Consider the following 16,321-nt stretch of genomic DNA (forward strand, 5'->3'; position numbering starts at 1 on the left):
GAGAGCGATGGGGGGACCTGTGTTGGTGAGATGGGCGGTTGGGAGAGCGGTGGCGAGTTGGGGACTGGTGGCCGCGGCGTCTGTCGGGGGAGCGGCCGTGGCGGTGTCCCCGGTGACGGCTATCCAGGGTGTTCTCCGCACTGTGCGTCCGTTTGTGCGCCTTGTCGGGCGAACGGTGACGGCTACGGTGCTGCCCGCTGGAATGGTGGCGGTGGCCGTCTTTCCCCTTGTCGTCCTTCTTCTTGTCCTTCCCCGCGGACTTCCTCCCCTTGTGTTTTCCCGTGCTGGTTTTCTTGTTGGGGGACCGGTGGCGTTGGTTGGAATGGTGGTGTCTGCCGGTGCCGGTTGAGTGTCGGCTCGGCTCCTTCTTGCTCTGGGATGGTTGGTTGGGTTCTGGTGGGTAGCTTGACTCCAGTGGTGCGTCGGTTGAGAGCAGGGCGTTCACTTCCGCAGCGTTTTGTAACCCTGAGGCTGGGTTGGCTGCGTTGCCGTCGTCGGGGCTGCCGTCTGTAACACAATGCGACATACAGACGAGGGTAGAGGGGATCAAACATGCATCTAGACTCTAAAAAGCTCCTATCTGCTTTCACAATAATCATGCTGACTCACTCAGACGTGAAGCCGAGAACATTTCCAATGAAAGCCATTCGGATGTTAATGCTAGCAACGATGGCTATTTGTTAGATGGCACAGCAACAGCCAATGGTAAAACATTAGTGTGTAGCTTACACATGAGAATAGAAAAGAGGCAGTGACACTTGTGAAGCAGCCATTGCTCAAAGAGACTCGTTACCCGCAACAAACCTGTTCCCAGGTCTACCTGGGTTCACCTCACTGAAGCAGAATGGGACTTGGCTGGCTGGGCGGCTGGACTGGAGGGCTGGTTACAGTCAGTGCCAACGTGCTGCATGTTGATGATGCTGCTTGATCGTACTGATTAGCCATGCTCTTTCATGCGCTGTCACGATGCCTTAGACACTTTGTAAATGTTTAAAGCAGATAAAATGCTCAAGATGAGATCCAAAAACTAAATGATGGCTTGCCATATTGCAGTAATTGCCTGTGAGATTGAAGTGGCATTTTACCAAGACAAGACAATTTTACTTTTACATCCCCTCTCAGCTGTGTAATATGACTTAAGCAGTGCTTTGCTAGTCTACATAAGAAGCTACAATGCTGTTGTTTTGTATCGCATTTATAAGATTAAACCTTAAAATTGTTCTACCCAGATCTACATATAAGTACATCTTTAGGTTTACGGGTAGAATTCAAGAAAACTGCAGCTACATCTACAGCAGAGGACTAACCAAGACGAGGTTTTATGTGGTCTAAAATACCGAGGAGAACTACACTTGATTAACAAGAACAAGAACTCTGCGTTTCACCTCTGGACTCGGTGCCCAGAGGTGAAACGCTTACAGGTGGAGCAGTTGCTCAGCATGACAACAGCGACTACGGCAGCGGCGGTACTGGCGATGCACTTTAGGTGAATGGATTTGTATGCATGGAGTAGAGCACGGGCACAGGTGAGTTGAGGCCACACCACACTGAGATCAGGATGAAGAGAGTGAGAGAAAGAGCGAGCGAGCGAGAGAGAGAGAGAGAGAGAGAGAGAGAGAGAGAGAGAGGACGTGGGAGGGAGAGCCAGACGACACGACAGGGGAGGGAGAGTTACAAACCGTGGTCTGATTTTGGAGGACAGAAGCCTCCCCCATCTTGTCATTTCTCATACATGCAGTGAGATGGGGAGCCACCATCCCTGAAGGAAGACAAGAGCCCAGCGCAATACGAGAGGAAGGGAAGATAAAGCAAAAAAACAGAAAACAAAAAAAAAAAAAAGAGAAGAGTACAAGGTTTAGATCACTCGGCACCATCTTGAAGGAAGAAAAAGGAGAATTATTGTCTGTGTTGATTTTTCAATGAAAAAAAAAGTGTTTATTTGATCATTGAGTCATTCAGAGTAAAGAGACAGTCCAGGAAATTACCCAAACCCATCAGTGGAAACCATCAGTTACAGAGAAAAGTCCTGGAAACAGGCGCACACACACACACACACACACACACACACACACACATACGCACACATACACACACACATACGCACGCACATGTGGACACAGAAGCAGCAGAAAATCTCCAAAGAATAAGACATGTGAGACTCGCACACCCACGACACCGGCGTATGAAGCAGTTTTACATTTGCTGACAGAAATGAAAAGAAAGATACTGGCGAGACTTTGTGCCAAAACTAAAAAGTACAAACAAATGATCCAAAAATATACAAGTTCACATGATGTCATATCGGTGCAGGTTAAAAAGACGGCACACATTCTTAGCGCAAAATAAAATTACATTGATGAACTTTTCAAGACAGGCAAATGTATCTCCACTTAAAAAAAAAAAAAAAATCAAACAGAAAAAACAAAAAAAAAAAGCAACAAAAAGAATACATTTAAGATGACTCGTGACTATCAATCAAAACTGGTCAATACGATTTTAAAAAAAAGAAAAAAAAAAGAAACGTTCCATAAATATTATGGAAAATAGACAATAGAAGGAGGGAGGAGGGGATGGGGGGGGGGGGGCAATCCAATTTACACTTTTGACAAGTTCATGCAGCAATAGACTTTTATCCATTAATATGTGGCTTCAGTTCATGGCTCTGTACACGGAACAAAAATACTTGTAAAAATGCCTCTATTCTTTTTCATCACTGTACAAAACGTCTCTATAACTGGAGCGACTTTTTCTTTTTTTGAATTGGGGGGGTAGGGGAGGGGGTGGGGGGGGGATGGGTGGAGTTCCTATGGTCACAGCTTTTTCAATGACATTAACAATGGGTGCAAATAAATCCATGGATTAGTGAGTAATGTCAAGCACAGTATAGTGAGATTTTCTCTTTGAAATGGCAATTTAAAAAAAAAAAAAAAAAATCTTCTCAATACGGTTCTCACTTTAAAACCCCTTTAAAGTTCAGTAGCTTACATTCACCTTCAATAAATATCATAAATATGTTCATGTCACCTAACTGAAAGCTGCAAGATGCAGAAAAAAAAAAAAAAAAAGCAAGTCCCATTTTATCAAGGGATGAAAATGTGATCAAGTTTTCTCTTCCTCTTAACGCTAAATTAGTGTTTGATGAGGATTTGGAACCATCAATATTACTTCTTACCCCCCACAAGAAACTTTTTTTTTTTTCCACTACTCTGGTCATTCAAAGCTTGTAAACAGTTTCTATTTCCATGTAACACTGATATCAGAACCACCACCATTCTGTTAAAGTCCCAGCAGAGTGCTTTTGCTCAGTTGGCCAGAAGGTGAAAAAAAGTGACAGCGGGATGACATGGAAACTGAGAACAGGTGACAGCAGGAAGGGGGCGAACAGCACCCACGAGTCTGCTCCCTCCCCAAAAAAATCCCAAAAGCCCAAGAGTGACCTCCACCAGAAAGAGACCCCCCAAGACCAACAGACCCTCTCTCCCCTCCCTTAGGGGGTTTTGTCCCAGGGAGGGGGGTGAAAGGTTTCCCGGGAGGGTAATTTTTTAAAAGTTCTTTTTATCCCCCTCGACCCACCACCGTCCAACTGGGCGTCCCCTTTGCCTCAGGGCGTGAAGATGGGGGAGAAGGGAATGTTTTCGTAGATTGACCCACCATATTCAGGCACCGAGCCGTCGCCCCTCTTGAGCACCAGGTGGGCGCGTCGGCCTCCGCTCTTGATGAGCTCGATGGCTCGCGCGTGCTTCATGCCCTTGGTGCTCTCGCCGTTGATCTCCAAGATTTCGTCGCCGACCTGGAGGAAGGAAGGAAGAAGACCGGGGGAAGGAAGGAAGGAAGAAGACCGGGGGAAGGAAGGAAGGAAGAAGACCGGGGGAAGGAATGAAGGAAGAAGACCGGGGGAATGAAGGAAGGAAGAAGACCGGGGGAAGGAAGGAAGTAAGGAAAGTGAAAGGTGGGAGAGAGAGAAAAGATGTAGAGTGACAGGTGAAGATGGAGGGGAGGAGATGTAAAAAAAAAAAAATCAGAGAGCGAATAAAGAGAGACGAAGAAGGAGAGGAGACGACGGAGCAAGACAGAATGATGAAAATAGGTGACAGCGTGGAAGAAAGTACACACGGGGAAAGATGAGAGGCAAGAAGGTTCAAAGGGACATGGTGACAGAAGAAGGGAAGGAAGAGTGGAAAAGGAGGACAAAAATGAGGAAAAGTTACATATGGAGCCATCCAAACAGCAAACAGCACAACAGCAACATAAAAATATATATATTTTTTAAACCAACAAGTTTCCAGTGAGGGCAAATTGCGGTGGAAAGCAGCGACTGTGACGCTGAGAGAGAGAGGAAATGGGAAAAAGGGGAGGAGAGGATGAAAAAACAGGAGTGAGAAGAAAAAAAACAAAAAACAACACTTTTTGCCTCCTGATTCTTTGCCTCCACGCCTCAAGTTATCTGTCAGTGCTGTCTGTGCCGAGGGAATTCCTCTCTGGCAGAATATGGATCTCTCACTGACACCTCTCCCTGCCTCACGGAGCTGCTACTATTAATATCTCTGCTAATAAGGGGCACAAACACAAACGTATGTATTCATGTGTGCACCAGTGTGCTGATCCGTGCACGCCCACGCTCTCGCACGCTCTCACACGCTCCCTGTGTAGCAGATTAAACATGCATCAAAAAGTCCCTTATAACTCACAAGCATCCTGTGTGTGTTCACAGACTCCCTCTATAGCATATGTCTCACATGCAAACACACACACCAGTTAACCCTGCACTGTATATATATATATATTCAATCCAATAGAGCAGCTCAGGGGGAGGTGCTGCTAGTTTATGCAATTAATCAAAGAAAGAAAAAAAAAAAAAGGTTAAATGTTACACTTTCTTGACAGCTTGTATGAACATCACTTAGCTCGTAGAGAACTGTTGATTAATTAAAACCTACATGTTCCATCAGTGTGTAGACTCCCCTGCATGACTGCGTCTGTGCGCTCGTGCGTTTTTTCTTTTTCGATACCTCGCTCACAAGAGTGAACTTGGCCCGAGCCCGGAGGCAAGCGTGTTTATATTCAGTGAAGCATAGCTCGCAGTAATTGGGAGGTACATTATGCACCAGCAATTATATTGATAGATAATATTATTCTGATGGCTGTAAAGTCTATGAAGCAAGTATCATCAACCCCCCCCCCCCCACCCCCTGTGTTAATCAGTGCAAGTGGAAGGAATAAAGCTGAGCCTACAACTGAAAAACAGGGAATTATCATATCAGCGTGAGTACACAACACTAGCTAAAATTAACAGGCATGTACTGTAATAATAGACTTGTTTGTTGTTGAGCTGTAAGTACAGAAATGTCCTATTATTCTACATCATCACCTTCTCTGTATTAATGAGTTGCTACGGAGCTGATCTGCGAGCGCTGCCCTCACAAGACATTTCCTCTAAATTTAAAAAAAACTAAAACATGGCAGGATATAGAATTTAGTAATGAGACAAAAGCAAAAAGCCAAGAAGAGCAAAGCACAGGAGACTGAAATAAAACACTTGCAGGAAGCATTAATAATGTAATATAATAAACATAATTAGCCAAAACAGTCCAGAACAAAGGTGTTTTTTTTTAAGGATGGAGTGTAATAGCTGCACCATCCATTTTTAGATTCAAACTTCTTCTAATCAGGTATATCCAACTGAGATTAAGATCTCATTTTGAAGAGGCACATGGGTACATCAAATATTTTAAATATTTTATAATGCAATATGTTATCAAAAGGGGCATTTTAGTTTTGCCCCTCTGCAAAGTTGGGAGACTTCCAAGAAACACATTGAAAATTCAAATCATTGCTGCTGCTGCTGCTGCTGTGGCTAATTTAGCCTCACTTTTTACTCTCTGGCATGGGTCAACCTCTAAAAGTAGTGTGGAATCCGGCAATTCCCATGACGCAACTCCAAAAATGTCTTTCGTTAGACTTTCAAAATCCACCCGCCCCAGTTTGTAAAGCAGGCTTTCCGTCATAAATTTGTAATCTGCAAACCCCGAGCCGAGATTGACCCTGATATCACTAGAAAGCTCTTCAGCAGCAGCAGAGGACACTATACAACTGTTTTCACACCTCTTCCTGTTACAAGTTCACTGTACTCTGTGTGTGAAATCTGCACCTCTGCACAAAATACTTATCAAATACTTGAGAAAAAAACACAAGGAATTAGGTCTTTTGCCTGGTTTACATGTCAGAGCATATAGAAATGTTGACTTGTGGTCAGTAAATTGTGTCCGTACCCTCATCTTCCCGTTGCGGACAGCTGCTCCGTCCTCAGCTAGCCTCAGCACGTACAGGTCCATGTTGTATTCTCTGCCTCCTCGCAGGCTGAAGCCAAAGCCTTTGTTGTCTCGCTCCAGGTCCACTGAGTAGAACTCTGCATCCTGATGGAGCCAGAGCACACACACACACAAACACACACACACACACACGCGCACACACGCACGCACGCACGCACGCACACACGCACACACGCACACACACACACACACACAAACACGAGAGGGAGGGAGAAAGACACATTTGCATCAAGGTCACTTTTGTGATTCAGATTTGAAGTGTGTGTATGTGTGTGTGTGTGTGTGTATGTATGTGTGTGTCCTTTGAAGTGGGCTCCTATCCAGGAGCTTGGGACAAATGCTACCTTCAGGAAAGTCACACCTCTCTAATAGTTGTGCCAGACTGTGTGTGTGTGTGTGTGTACTTGCATATGCTCAGGTGTAAGGATGCTGAATTATTGATGCTTTGGGCTCGGGGTGGACAAAAAGTGAGAGAGGGGCACAGATAGAGAGAGAGAGAGGAGAGGAGAGGGGCCGGGCACTGCAAGGACAGTCAGACAGTCACCGCAGCTCCTGTCTTCACGCCCTCCTAATCTCCTCTGCTGAAGGATCAATGCTATCTGTGAGCGCCATCTCTACAGCGCCAGATTAATTCAGCAGTGAACACATTGGACTGAGGGGTTACTTTGAAAGCAAACAGGCTTCCCTTAATGCACAGATAAAGCCCTGCAGGAAGACGTGTAGGGAAAAAGAAATAAATAAAAATGCACCTTGTTTGTCCTTGGGCTGGTGGGAGCGTGGGTGGATGGATGGATTGGTTGATGCATGGAAGGGCTTGAGGATAAATGGGTCTGTGGGTGCTGAAACAGCTGGATGGATGTTTAAAAAGACAAATGTGGATGTTGGGCAGGAAGTTTAATGGGATGGAGTGTGAGATTGCTGGAGTGTTTGATGGAGATGTGAAACGGATGAATGGATGGATTGGCTGGAGCGTCCTTTCTTACCTGGGCTTGTGTTGGGGGCTGGGGAGGAGGGCCTGGAGGGGCTTTGAATTCATATGATTCCTGTTTTGGTTTGGTGTTGTTCCTGTGACACAAAGACAGAAACTTGTATAAAAAAACTGAAACATTGAAGAAACAAATCAGATATGAAACACATTTAAAGCACAGAATGATGCATTTAATGTGCAAGTTAAGCATCTCATCTGAAAACCATTCTACAGCCTTTTAACAAGATTATTCTCAATCATTCCAAAGTACTCCATATTCCCCAGTGTGTCCCTTACCTGGCCTCAGGTGCAGCCTGCTGCTGAGGTGTGTGAGTGGTGGTTATAGTGGCGATCTTCTCCGCGTTGGTCAATAAAGACGCATTTGATGACTCTGAGTGGGAGAGAAGAAAGAGGTTGTTGTGTTAAAAAAAAAATGTTAGTGCTAAATAAGTCTAAAGCAACCAATCTGGCTTTATAAAAAAAAAGAAAAAAGAGAAAAGACAAGAATTTTGGAAAATGACTGCTTTTCTTGACAGCCAGTAACATTTCAAGAGTCTTTCTGCTTCCAGCTAATATAAAGATTCTTGCTACACAGAATAAAAACCTACTGACACTGGCTCTTCCTGTACAGCTGCTAAATCAATACATTCTAATTTGCATAAAATAGTCTGACAGAAGCGTCTGTACTGTGCTGGAAGTCTCTGTGTGATGGAATTAAATCCATATTTCACATGTGGAATGCTTTCTTTTTTTTTCCCTGAGTGTGCACAGCTGTGTAGATTTAGGAACTGTCAGCTACAAACACTAGCTGACCTGGGGGAACCATCGGCACCATCCCCATCCCCATCACCAGCCCCAGCCCCAGCCCCAGCCCCAGCCCCGCCTCTAGCCTCCAGGCTTCCTCTGCTGCTTAACCGAGCTCCAGGATACCAGAGTAATACAGCGGCTCACGTGTATGCTATCAATCAACCTGACAAACTGTTTCTTTTTTTTCCAAAAAGGTGTAACGTCTCACTTTGGAATGAAAATCCACCCGTCTGCCTGCGAATTATCCAACAGGAAACATGCGCTCGCACGCGCTCAAGGGACATGAAAGCTCCTGGTTATCTCGCCTTTTATCTCTGCACTGATTCAATCATTCCGTGTTATCAGTGAATCACGCTGAGCTCCGATGACAAAAAACGGACCGTCATTAACGCTGCTCTCGCCGTGTAAAGAATCCTTTGTTCTCCCTAACAACCTAATCTTTCTTGGCTATCTACAGGTATCCTTTATTTGATTACAACTCTCTAACTTCTCTCTCCCCAGTCCCCCTACTTGCTATTCCACTCACTACCCCTCCCTCATCTATTCATCTCCTCCACCTCCACTTGTCCCTGTGGAGCATGTTGGCTTAACTCTTCAACTACCCCATGGGGTACAAGCTCTGCCAATCAAAACTTTGGCGTGGGCGAGGTGGGGCTCATTTCAGATGGTGGAGAGGAGATCTCTCTGATTCTGAGTGTATGTGAGAGTGATCACTGGGCCTCATGTAAGAAGCAAACACATATGAGTGATTTAAGAACATTTATGGCACTCACCAAGTTTTCTTGATTTGAAATTAACAAGTGTTCCAGACCTGTGTTACAAGTTGTTAATAATATATCTTAGTTGGAGTTTAAATCTGATACCAAAAAAAATGACTTAAGCAAACTGTTCATGCTAAATTTATATTCTGTTTATCTGCATTTTTATTGGCATATTTAAGCACAGCAACTTCTACATGTCAGTAGTTGTTGGAAACTCTCTGACAGCGTGACATCACCTGTACACTTTAATATTCTCCTCTAATATCTCTGTGACTGTCACATGACCGCCACCCATCACAGAGCCAGGATGTTTTTTAATATCTAACTTCACTTGAAAGCATTCTGTCTATCTTTCTGTCACAGTGCAGAGCTGCTCTGATGACTGTTTTGGGTCTCCTACTGTCACTCCTGTATCTGTTAGGCCTTGTCTTCTGATTTCTGAAAGTGGGTCAATAACATTGTTTTTATGTCCATGTGGTTTAGTCATATTTAAAAGGGGTTATAATCTGAAAAATACATGTATGGATAACTTGGACACATTGTCTTTCTATGGACCCAGCATAACATTTTGCTTACATTATATCCTTCTTATATAAAATAAAAGTAATGGAATACAATTGTTCTACATATTACATTTAATCTAGGGAATCATGTCAATCAGGAACCAGTAATTATTTGTATAAGTCCACTTAAATACACTGTAAGTGGATGAAATATTTAATATTCATCATTCTTTTGTGGTTACACCATTTGACATTTTCATTCAGTTTTTCTTTTGGTAAAAAATGGTGCAAATGTCATTTCAAATGACAACATAAATACAACATGTACATTTTAACAAACCTGATGCTGCTTTTAAAGCCATGTTTTAACATATTTTTGAACTGCTCATCTTGCCATCCTTTATTTGTCATTGACTCCAAAGAGAACCTTAAGTAGTGCAGTGTTTTTACTCTTATGTGGCAATTTTAGGGCCGCAGATCAGACTAATGATCCCATCTCAAGAATGCGCACCATCTTCATGAACAGGTGGCGTACAAAAGACTGAAATGAGCAATTTATTTAGGCAGTTAAGAGAGTTTGTCGAATCCTACGCCTTATTGCTTTGTGCAAGAACAAATATAAAGAGAAAAATAAGAGAACATTCATGCATGAGGCTCAATGTTTCAGCTTGGTCCTCCTTGTGAAGATACCTCGCACCCCCCCCCCCCCCCCCTTCACGAATTCTTGGCACCGACTGTGTTACATTCCCATATTTTCTGTTGCTCATTTCTCACTTTCGCCGCCTCACATTTGTCCCTATAAACCCTATTCACCCTTCCATCTGTTCATTTGCATAACCCACCCCTTCCATTGCTGCTGCCTCCCTCCATTTATCTCTCCAACTGTTTTCTGTCTGGAAATTAAACGAATAAGCTCCGTTTCTCTCTGTCCTCCATTCCACTCCAGACCCACTGCCTGGTTTTTTTGTGTGCCTTCCTCGCTTAAAAACATTCACAGAAAAAAAAAAAAAAAAAAAAAAAAGCACTGAGCTGTTTCTGTAATTTGTCTTTGGCCCTGGCAATATGCCCTCCCACCCTGAATGGACCGGAGTGGAGGAAGGAGAGCAGGAACAATCAAAATGAAAAATTCAGGATAGAGAAAAAGAAGAGAGGAGATGTGTGATGAGAGTGGGAGGGCTGTACTACACAATATACCTCAGGTTGTGCTTTAAGGAAAAAAAAAAAAGGCCCATCATATCACCTCAGGCATGTCTATCTCCACCTCTTAGCACAATAGGAAGCAATGAGGTGTGCTTGGTCTGTGCCTCCAGTCTACACTGCAGAGACATAAGCTTTGATGAAGGCATCGGCTGTTTGTGCATGCATTACAGCGAGTGCACCAGCAGAGAAGAGCCTGTTTTTCTCGTCATCGCAGGCGTATATCGAGCAGCATCAAGTCACGGGGAGGAGGGAGGGTGAGGAGGGAGGGGTGATGCTCAATGGAAAAGCAGCTGAACCTGACTTCACCTTTTGTAGAGCGTTTTTTTTTTTGCGATGGTATTTATTCCCGTCAGAAAGTTGAGAGAGGATTGATCCACATAAAAATAGGCGTGCTCAGCCATGTGTGAACAGAGGCAGAGATACAAACTTAGAAACACAAGCCACAATCTTTCCCCTGTCACTTTCTCTGTCTGCGAGTCAGAACGACGGCTGTTCCGATTGACACACACACACACACACACACACACACACACACACACACACACACACACACACACGCACGTAAAAACATGAACCAGAACTATCCGATAAAGCACATCCGGTTATTTCTCTCAGACTCCTTCTCTCCTGCTCTGTCTCTCTCTCTCTCTCTCTCTCTCTCTCTCTCTCTCTCTCTCTCTCTCTGTGTCTTCTTGGCAGAGCAATTTTGGCTCACTGGTCTCATCAACCGCTCCGCAGGAAAAAATAAAGAAGAAAAAAAAACTCTTCATCCATAAGAAGTGAGCCGGAAAGCAACGAGCGGCGGACAAATAGCTCCAATTTCTACCAGTGTGCAGGTTGACAGGGAGTATCGGCTTCCTTGCACACGCGCACACACACACACACACACACCACACACAAACTTAATTAAACAGTATTTGTGAAGCATGCCAGGGTGATCTGTCAGCACAAAGTAGCGAGAGCTCTCAACTGCACAGCACAACATACAATGTGCACAAACTTTCCTTAAAAAAAACAAAAAAAAAAACACACTTTGACAGAAAAAACACACCCACATACACAGAGGAAGTTGTGCATCTCTCTTTCTATCTCTCTTTCTCTCTCACACACACACACATACACACACACACATCTAAATTACTCTTGCATGTTTTAAAAGTGCAGGGATGCCGAAGGCAAAAATGCAAAAGCTGGGAAAGATCCCGAATATCCCTAAAGAGGCAGTTCTGTCAACACTGTGGGGGTGTTCCAGTCACTTTGAAAGCGAAGTGAAGAAAGTGAGCTTTATATAACACTACAGGCATAAATAAGTACCACTCAGGAAAGTTCACAGCTTGCCTCCCTCCTCAAAAACACTCACACTATGTAATAATACTAATAATAGAGGATGATTGCATTGATTGGCTTACATTAGCTACTGAGGAAAGTCACACACCTGCAGTGAAAATCTAAAAAACCTTGATGAAACAGCTCTTGGACCCAAAAAATGATGTATTTGGCTGAATGTGCTAGTTAGTGAGATCCTGCAGCATTGCAAGAACTACTGAAGACTACTGAAGACCCCTTTTAAGATAATTGAGGGAGCTGGGTCCTTATTTCACCTACAACCTCAACTATCAGACAAAAAAAAAAAGAACAAATTATGCACAAACTAGCTCAAAGAAAGGAGCTGCTGTGAATCTTCCTCACCGTCTCCAGGAATGATGCGTAGCGTGACCGTGTTCCCGGCCTCCTTGATGAGGTTGACGATGTCAGAGTGCGACTTGTTGGTGATGGAGCATCCGTTCACCGCCAGGATGCGATCGCCCACTTTCAGCTTCCCGCAGCGGTCTGCCGGGCTTCCCTCGATGATGCGGCCTATTTTGTGGGGCATGGCAACACATGCATTGCCAGCTATGGTCACCATTGACATGTCGTGATATGTGTGTGTGTGTGTGTGTGTGACATTCAGGTTGTGTTTGTTGGTTTGTTGGAGAAGGAAAAAGGGAGGAAAAAAACAAGGGAGTAGAGAAAGAGGATCAGAAGGTTAAGCGTTAATTCAGCAATAGCCAGCCAAGCAAAAGTCACTGAGAGGAGCTGATCAGATATACAGCAGAACAAAATGCAAGCGTTGGCAAAGGAGAGGAGAATTTGATGTGCTTTTTGCAGAGAAAAAAAGAAGAATCTGTCAAACTCAGTGCTTTCCCTGTAAATTGCTTTTCTCAAATTAATCATTGGAAAAACTGAGCTTGACTCCATATCCGATGTGTTTCGTCTAGCTCTGTCCCCCTCCCACTCCTTGTTTTTTACGTAAACCTGCTCCAGCAACTTTCTAAAAATGAGCATAATAATTATATTTGCACGAGAGTCTTTCTCTGCGGCAAAAAAAAGAGAAGAAGCTAATAATGAAATCGCTGTTGTGTCGCCTGCATCTACCTGCACCTGTGCAAAGTTGGAGACAACGTACATACATCAGAGCTGACATCTCACCAGCTACCCTGAGGTCCATCTCTCTCTCCTCCTCTCTCTCCCTCTGCAGTCTAACATCAGTCACTGCAGAGAAACGGAGCGTGCAATCACTCCTCCCCCCCCCCCCCCCCATCTGACTTTGCACTATTATTCCTCTTCCTGTCTTTTTTTAACTGATTCTTACCATTTTGGGCTGTAAAATATTGAGCGTTGAGTAGACAAGTGAAAGAATGTTGCTGCATTTCTGAACAAAAAAGTGCTTCTTCTAAAATACAGTAACAGAGTGTATGGATGGACTGAATTCTGACACCATGGCTGCCAGGCGCCGTTGACATATTATAGAAGGAAACAACTAGGTTTGAAACTTTCATGCAGCCAATGGGTTTCCATTAGAGTTTCCATATCATGTCAAATCAAATGAAGTTGGCCTGTGCTTCCCACTCTGGCCTGCAAAGTGGAGGCTTTGCCACTTTTTGAAAGCCAACCTGGAAAGTACAGCGATTTCAGGCCTTTTTCAGTCCACCCACACTGAGAGGAGATAAGAGTGTAGAGAACAGTGAAATGCCGTAGTAGTGTAGGCAGGAAGTCATGGCACAGAGTGGCGAAGTAGAGTGAATTTGACCAAACTGATGAAAGGATGTGTGAGAGGCGATCAAATAGAGGCACTGCTGTATGACTAAAACTCTCTGATGATACAGTAGTGATGCAAGATAACCTATAATGACTGTGTGATTTCAGTCAGTACATCAGCATGATCCAGTGCTGTTTAATAAATAAATGTCATTCACACCGGTCACTTCCTCCTATTTATCCTGCTTACAGAACTCATTCTCATTAAGCTGTCATTAGGCTCTTAATGCCGACCTGCTCGGCAGAAGCCATTTAAGTTCAGCTGAATAATACAAGTGCCTTATGTAAGACCCACTTCACTTTTGATCAATTATGAAAGCCCTGTGTGAGTATAGCAGCAGCTGCAGGCGAAGAAAGGGTTTCAGTGTCTTGGTTTGAAAGACTCAGACGAAAATGAGAAAGAAGAAACCGCTTCTTTGAAGAGTGTTGGTATTGATCTGGTGAGACTGTAAATAGCCAGAATCTGCGCTGTTTGTCAGGCTATTTAGTGCTCACTGGTTTTATGGATGATACAAAGGCAGCCCATAAAGACGACAGGAAGATAAAAAGGGCTGAGTGATGAGGGAAAGCTATAAGAGAGTGTTTCATGTTTTGCTGAGTGGAAACTGATCTCTATAATATTTGCATGCACGGTCAATAACAATATTTTGTGACCTTTAAGGACGCCCTGGAAAAGGAAAAAAGAAGCTCTTACCGAAGGTGGTGCCGGCTTCGGGCCGTGACACCGACGACACAATGACAAAACCGAACCCTTCGTTCTCGCCGCGGTGGATCTCTACGTCGTAGGGCTGCAAGGCGGATATAGGGACGGTGGAGACGACGTTGGGGGGCTGAGAGGAGGTGGCGACGGCTGCTGCTGCTGCTGCTACAACGGGGACCACTGTGTTGCCGCTGCCCCCGGCCCCTCCGCCCCCTCCTCCTCCTCCGCTGCCGATGCCGGAGGTGGAGCCGCTGCCGGAGCTGACGGTGTTGAGGGAGTTCTGGCTGCCCTGCGGGGTGCGCTTTCCGATCTCCTCCGTCAGGCTGGGCGCCTGGGTGCTGCTGTGGTGGGAGGACGCCGGCGACGGAGGAACGTCTCCCTCTGCTTTGACTAGAGATGGAAAAAAAAAGAGTGAGAAAGATGGAGATATGAAGAGTGGAGTTGGAGAGGGAATAAAGTGGGGAACAGATTGTGGATGCAGAGGTGAGGTAGAAGATTAAGAGGAGAATTAGGCCTGTCTGTGTTATGTAACAGACTCAGTAGATAATAAAGAAGTAAAAGTAATGGGTGCGTAAGGCGAGATAACATTAAAACTGTCAAGATAAGACAACAAAAGCCAAATGTTACATCATCAGTACAGTCTGAAAATAAAACTGTAAATCATCATCATCAGCCTTTATTTTTCTCTCCTAACACTACTCCTTTATGTTGATATGATAAAAGAGAAGCTGCAGAGACAGCTCAGGGAGAGGAGCCACTCCAACAATATCTCCTCTGATCTGTTCTGAACAAAAGATGAACTAAAGACGCGGGGCAGCTTGCTGTATCTGGACATTTCATTTCACATTTTCATTTCCTGTACAGCTGCTCGTGGAAAAAGGGCGCCTCATAATCTAGCCGTTCGGAGGCAGACGGAGAGCGGCGGTGCGCTAATGTCTGGCTGCTGTCACCGGGGCCGAAGGTTGACCACCCTCTCCGTCATGTTTATGGGCCTTTCTTTATCGCCTGCTGAGGAGCGGCGCGGGGCCTGAGCTGAGGCGGTATGAAGGCGGCGATAGGGCAGGGCTGTTTGCCTGCTGCGGCCGCCGAGCGCTTCCTGCCATTATACACCTAGAGTCCTAGACTATTACAGAGGAGGAGGAAGAAGAAGAGGGGGGGCGGGGGCCTTGCACACTGTGAGCAGGTTCTAATAAATGGCAGCCTTGGAGGAGTAAAGTGTTGTATTTTAAAGCAGAGGCTGGAATGACATAATAAAAACATCCAATTTGGTTTAATTATAGTAGTTAGTCTATTATATGACTTTTTGAACTTCAAATATAGACTTTTCTAGACCTGTCAGCTGATGCTTCTTCCCACATGCTACTTACCGCCGTAGCTTGTTTTACGTCGCACAGTGAGGTTGACGTGACCCTGTTTCGCCGCCTGCTGCATCAGCTGCACCACCAGTTGGTGCGACTTGCCCACCACCGCCGTGCCATCCACGCATATCAGCTCATCGCCGGACCTCAGGCGTCCGTCCTCGTCTGCAGCGCCGTACTTCACTATGTGGCCGATGTATATCTAAAACATGAACAGCGTAGATAAGATTTGAACGTGTGCACACATCTAGATAAGTACCACATAAAGAAACAGCTATGTGCTTTAAATTTCATATAGTAGATGGGAAGAAGTCAGACAACCTGAACCAAAACATAATGCATACATGTGAATAAGAACTCAAGGGAATAAAGGAAACCTCGCTAGTGCATCTTTACTCTTGGTTCCAGCCTGTTTCAATAGTAAGTCATTATTTTTTCCCTTCAAAACTACACAGTGCAGGCCAGTGAAGAAGAACAAACAACTTTTCTTTTATAAAAAAAGGAGAAGAGAAAAGTGATTGAGGCTACAATGGCCAGATCAAAGAAAAATTGTGTTGCAGAAATCACCAATATGAATTTCAGTCCAACAAAGAAGCTCAGATCTATACACAGAAGGAA

At 44.5% G+C, this 16,321-nt stretch overlaps 1 protein-coding gene across 5 annotated transcripts in view; it reads right to left on the minus strand.

Annotated features, from left to right (window-relative positions):
* The window catches only part of magi1b (membrane associated guanylate kinase, WW and PDZ domain containing 1b), a 123,037-nt gene that overhangs the window by 1,726 nt on the left and 104,990 nt on the right, over positions 1–16,321 (minus strand). For 3 of the 5 annotated variants that reach the window (XM_053315250.1, XM_053315249.1, XM_053315248.1), the window contains exons 16-23: positions 15,713–15,905; positions 14,340–14,735; positions 12,257–12,424; positions 7,594–7,687; positions 7,313–7,394; positions 6,270–6,413; positions 3,652–3,790; positions 1–507 (exon numbers count right to left, since the gene is read on the minus strand). The exon at positions 1–507 is cut by the window's left edge and continues 1,726 nt beyond it. In XM_053315250.1, the coding sequence (XP_053171225.1) occupies positions 1–507; positions 3,652–3,790; positions 6,270–6,413; positions 7,313–7,394; positions 7,594–7,687; positions 12,257–12,424; positions 14,340–14,735; positions 15,713–15,905 (1,723 nt within the window). Of the gene's footprint in view, positions 508–545; positions 1,760–3,651; positions 3,791–6,269; positions 6,414–7,312; positions 7,395–7,593; positions 7,688–12,256; positions 12,425–14,339; positions 14,736–15,712; positions 15,906–16,321 lie in introns of those variants that run through there. The other 2 variants (XM_053315252.1, XM_053315251.1) reach the window with 2 other exon arrangements.

This window comes from Scomber japonicus, chromosome 3 (genome assembly GCF_027409825.1).
Source record: "Scomber japonicus isolate fScoJap1 chromosome 3, fScoJap1.pri, whole genome shotgun sequence".
NCBI lineage: Eukaryota > Metazoa > Chordata > Actinopteri > Scombriformes > Scombridae > Scomber > Scomber japonicus.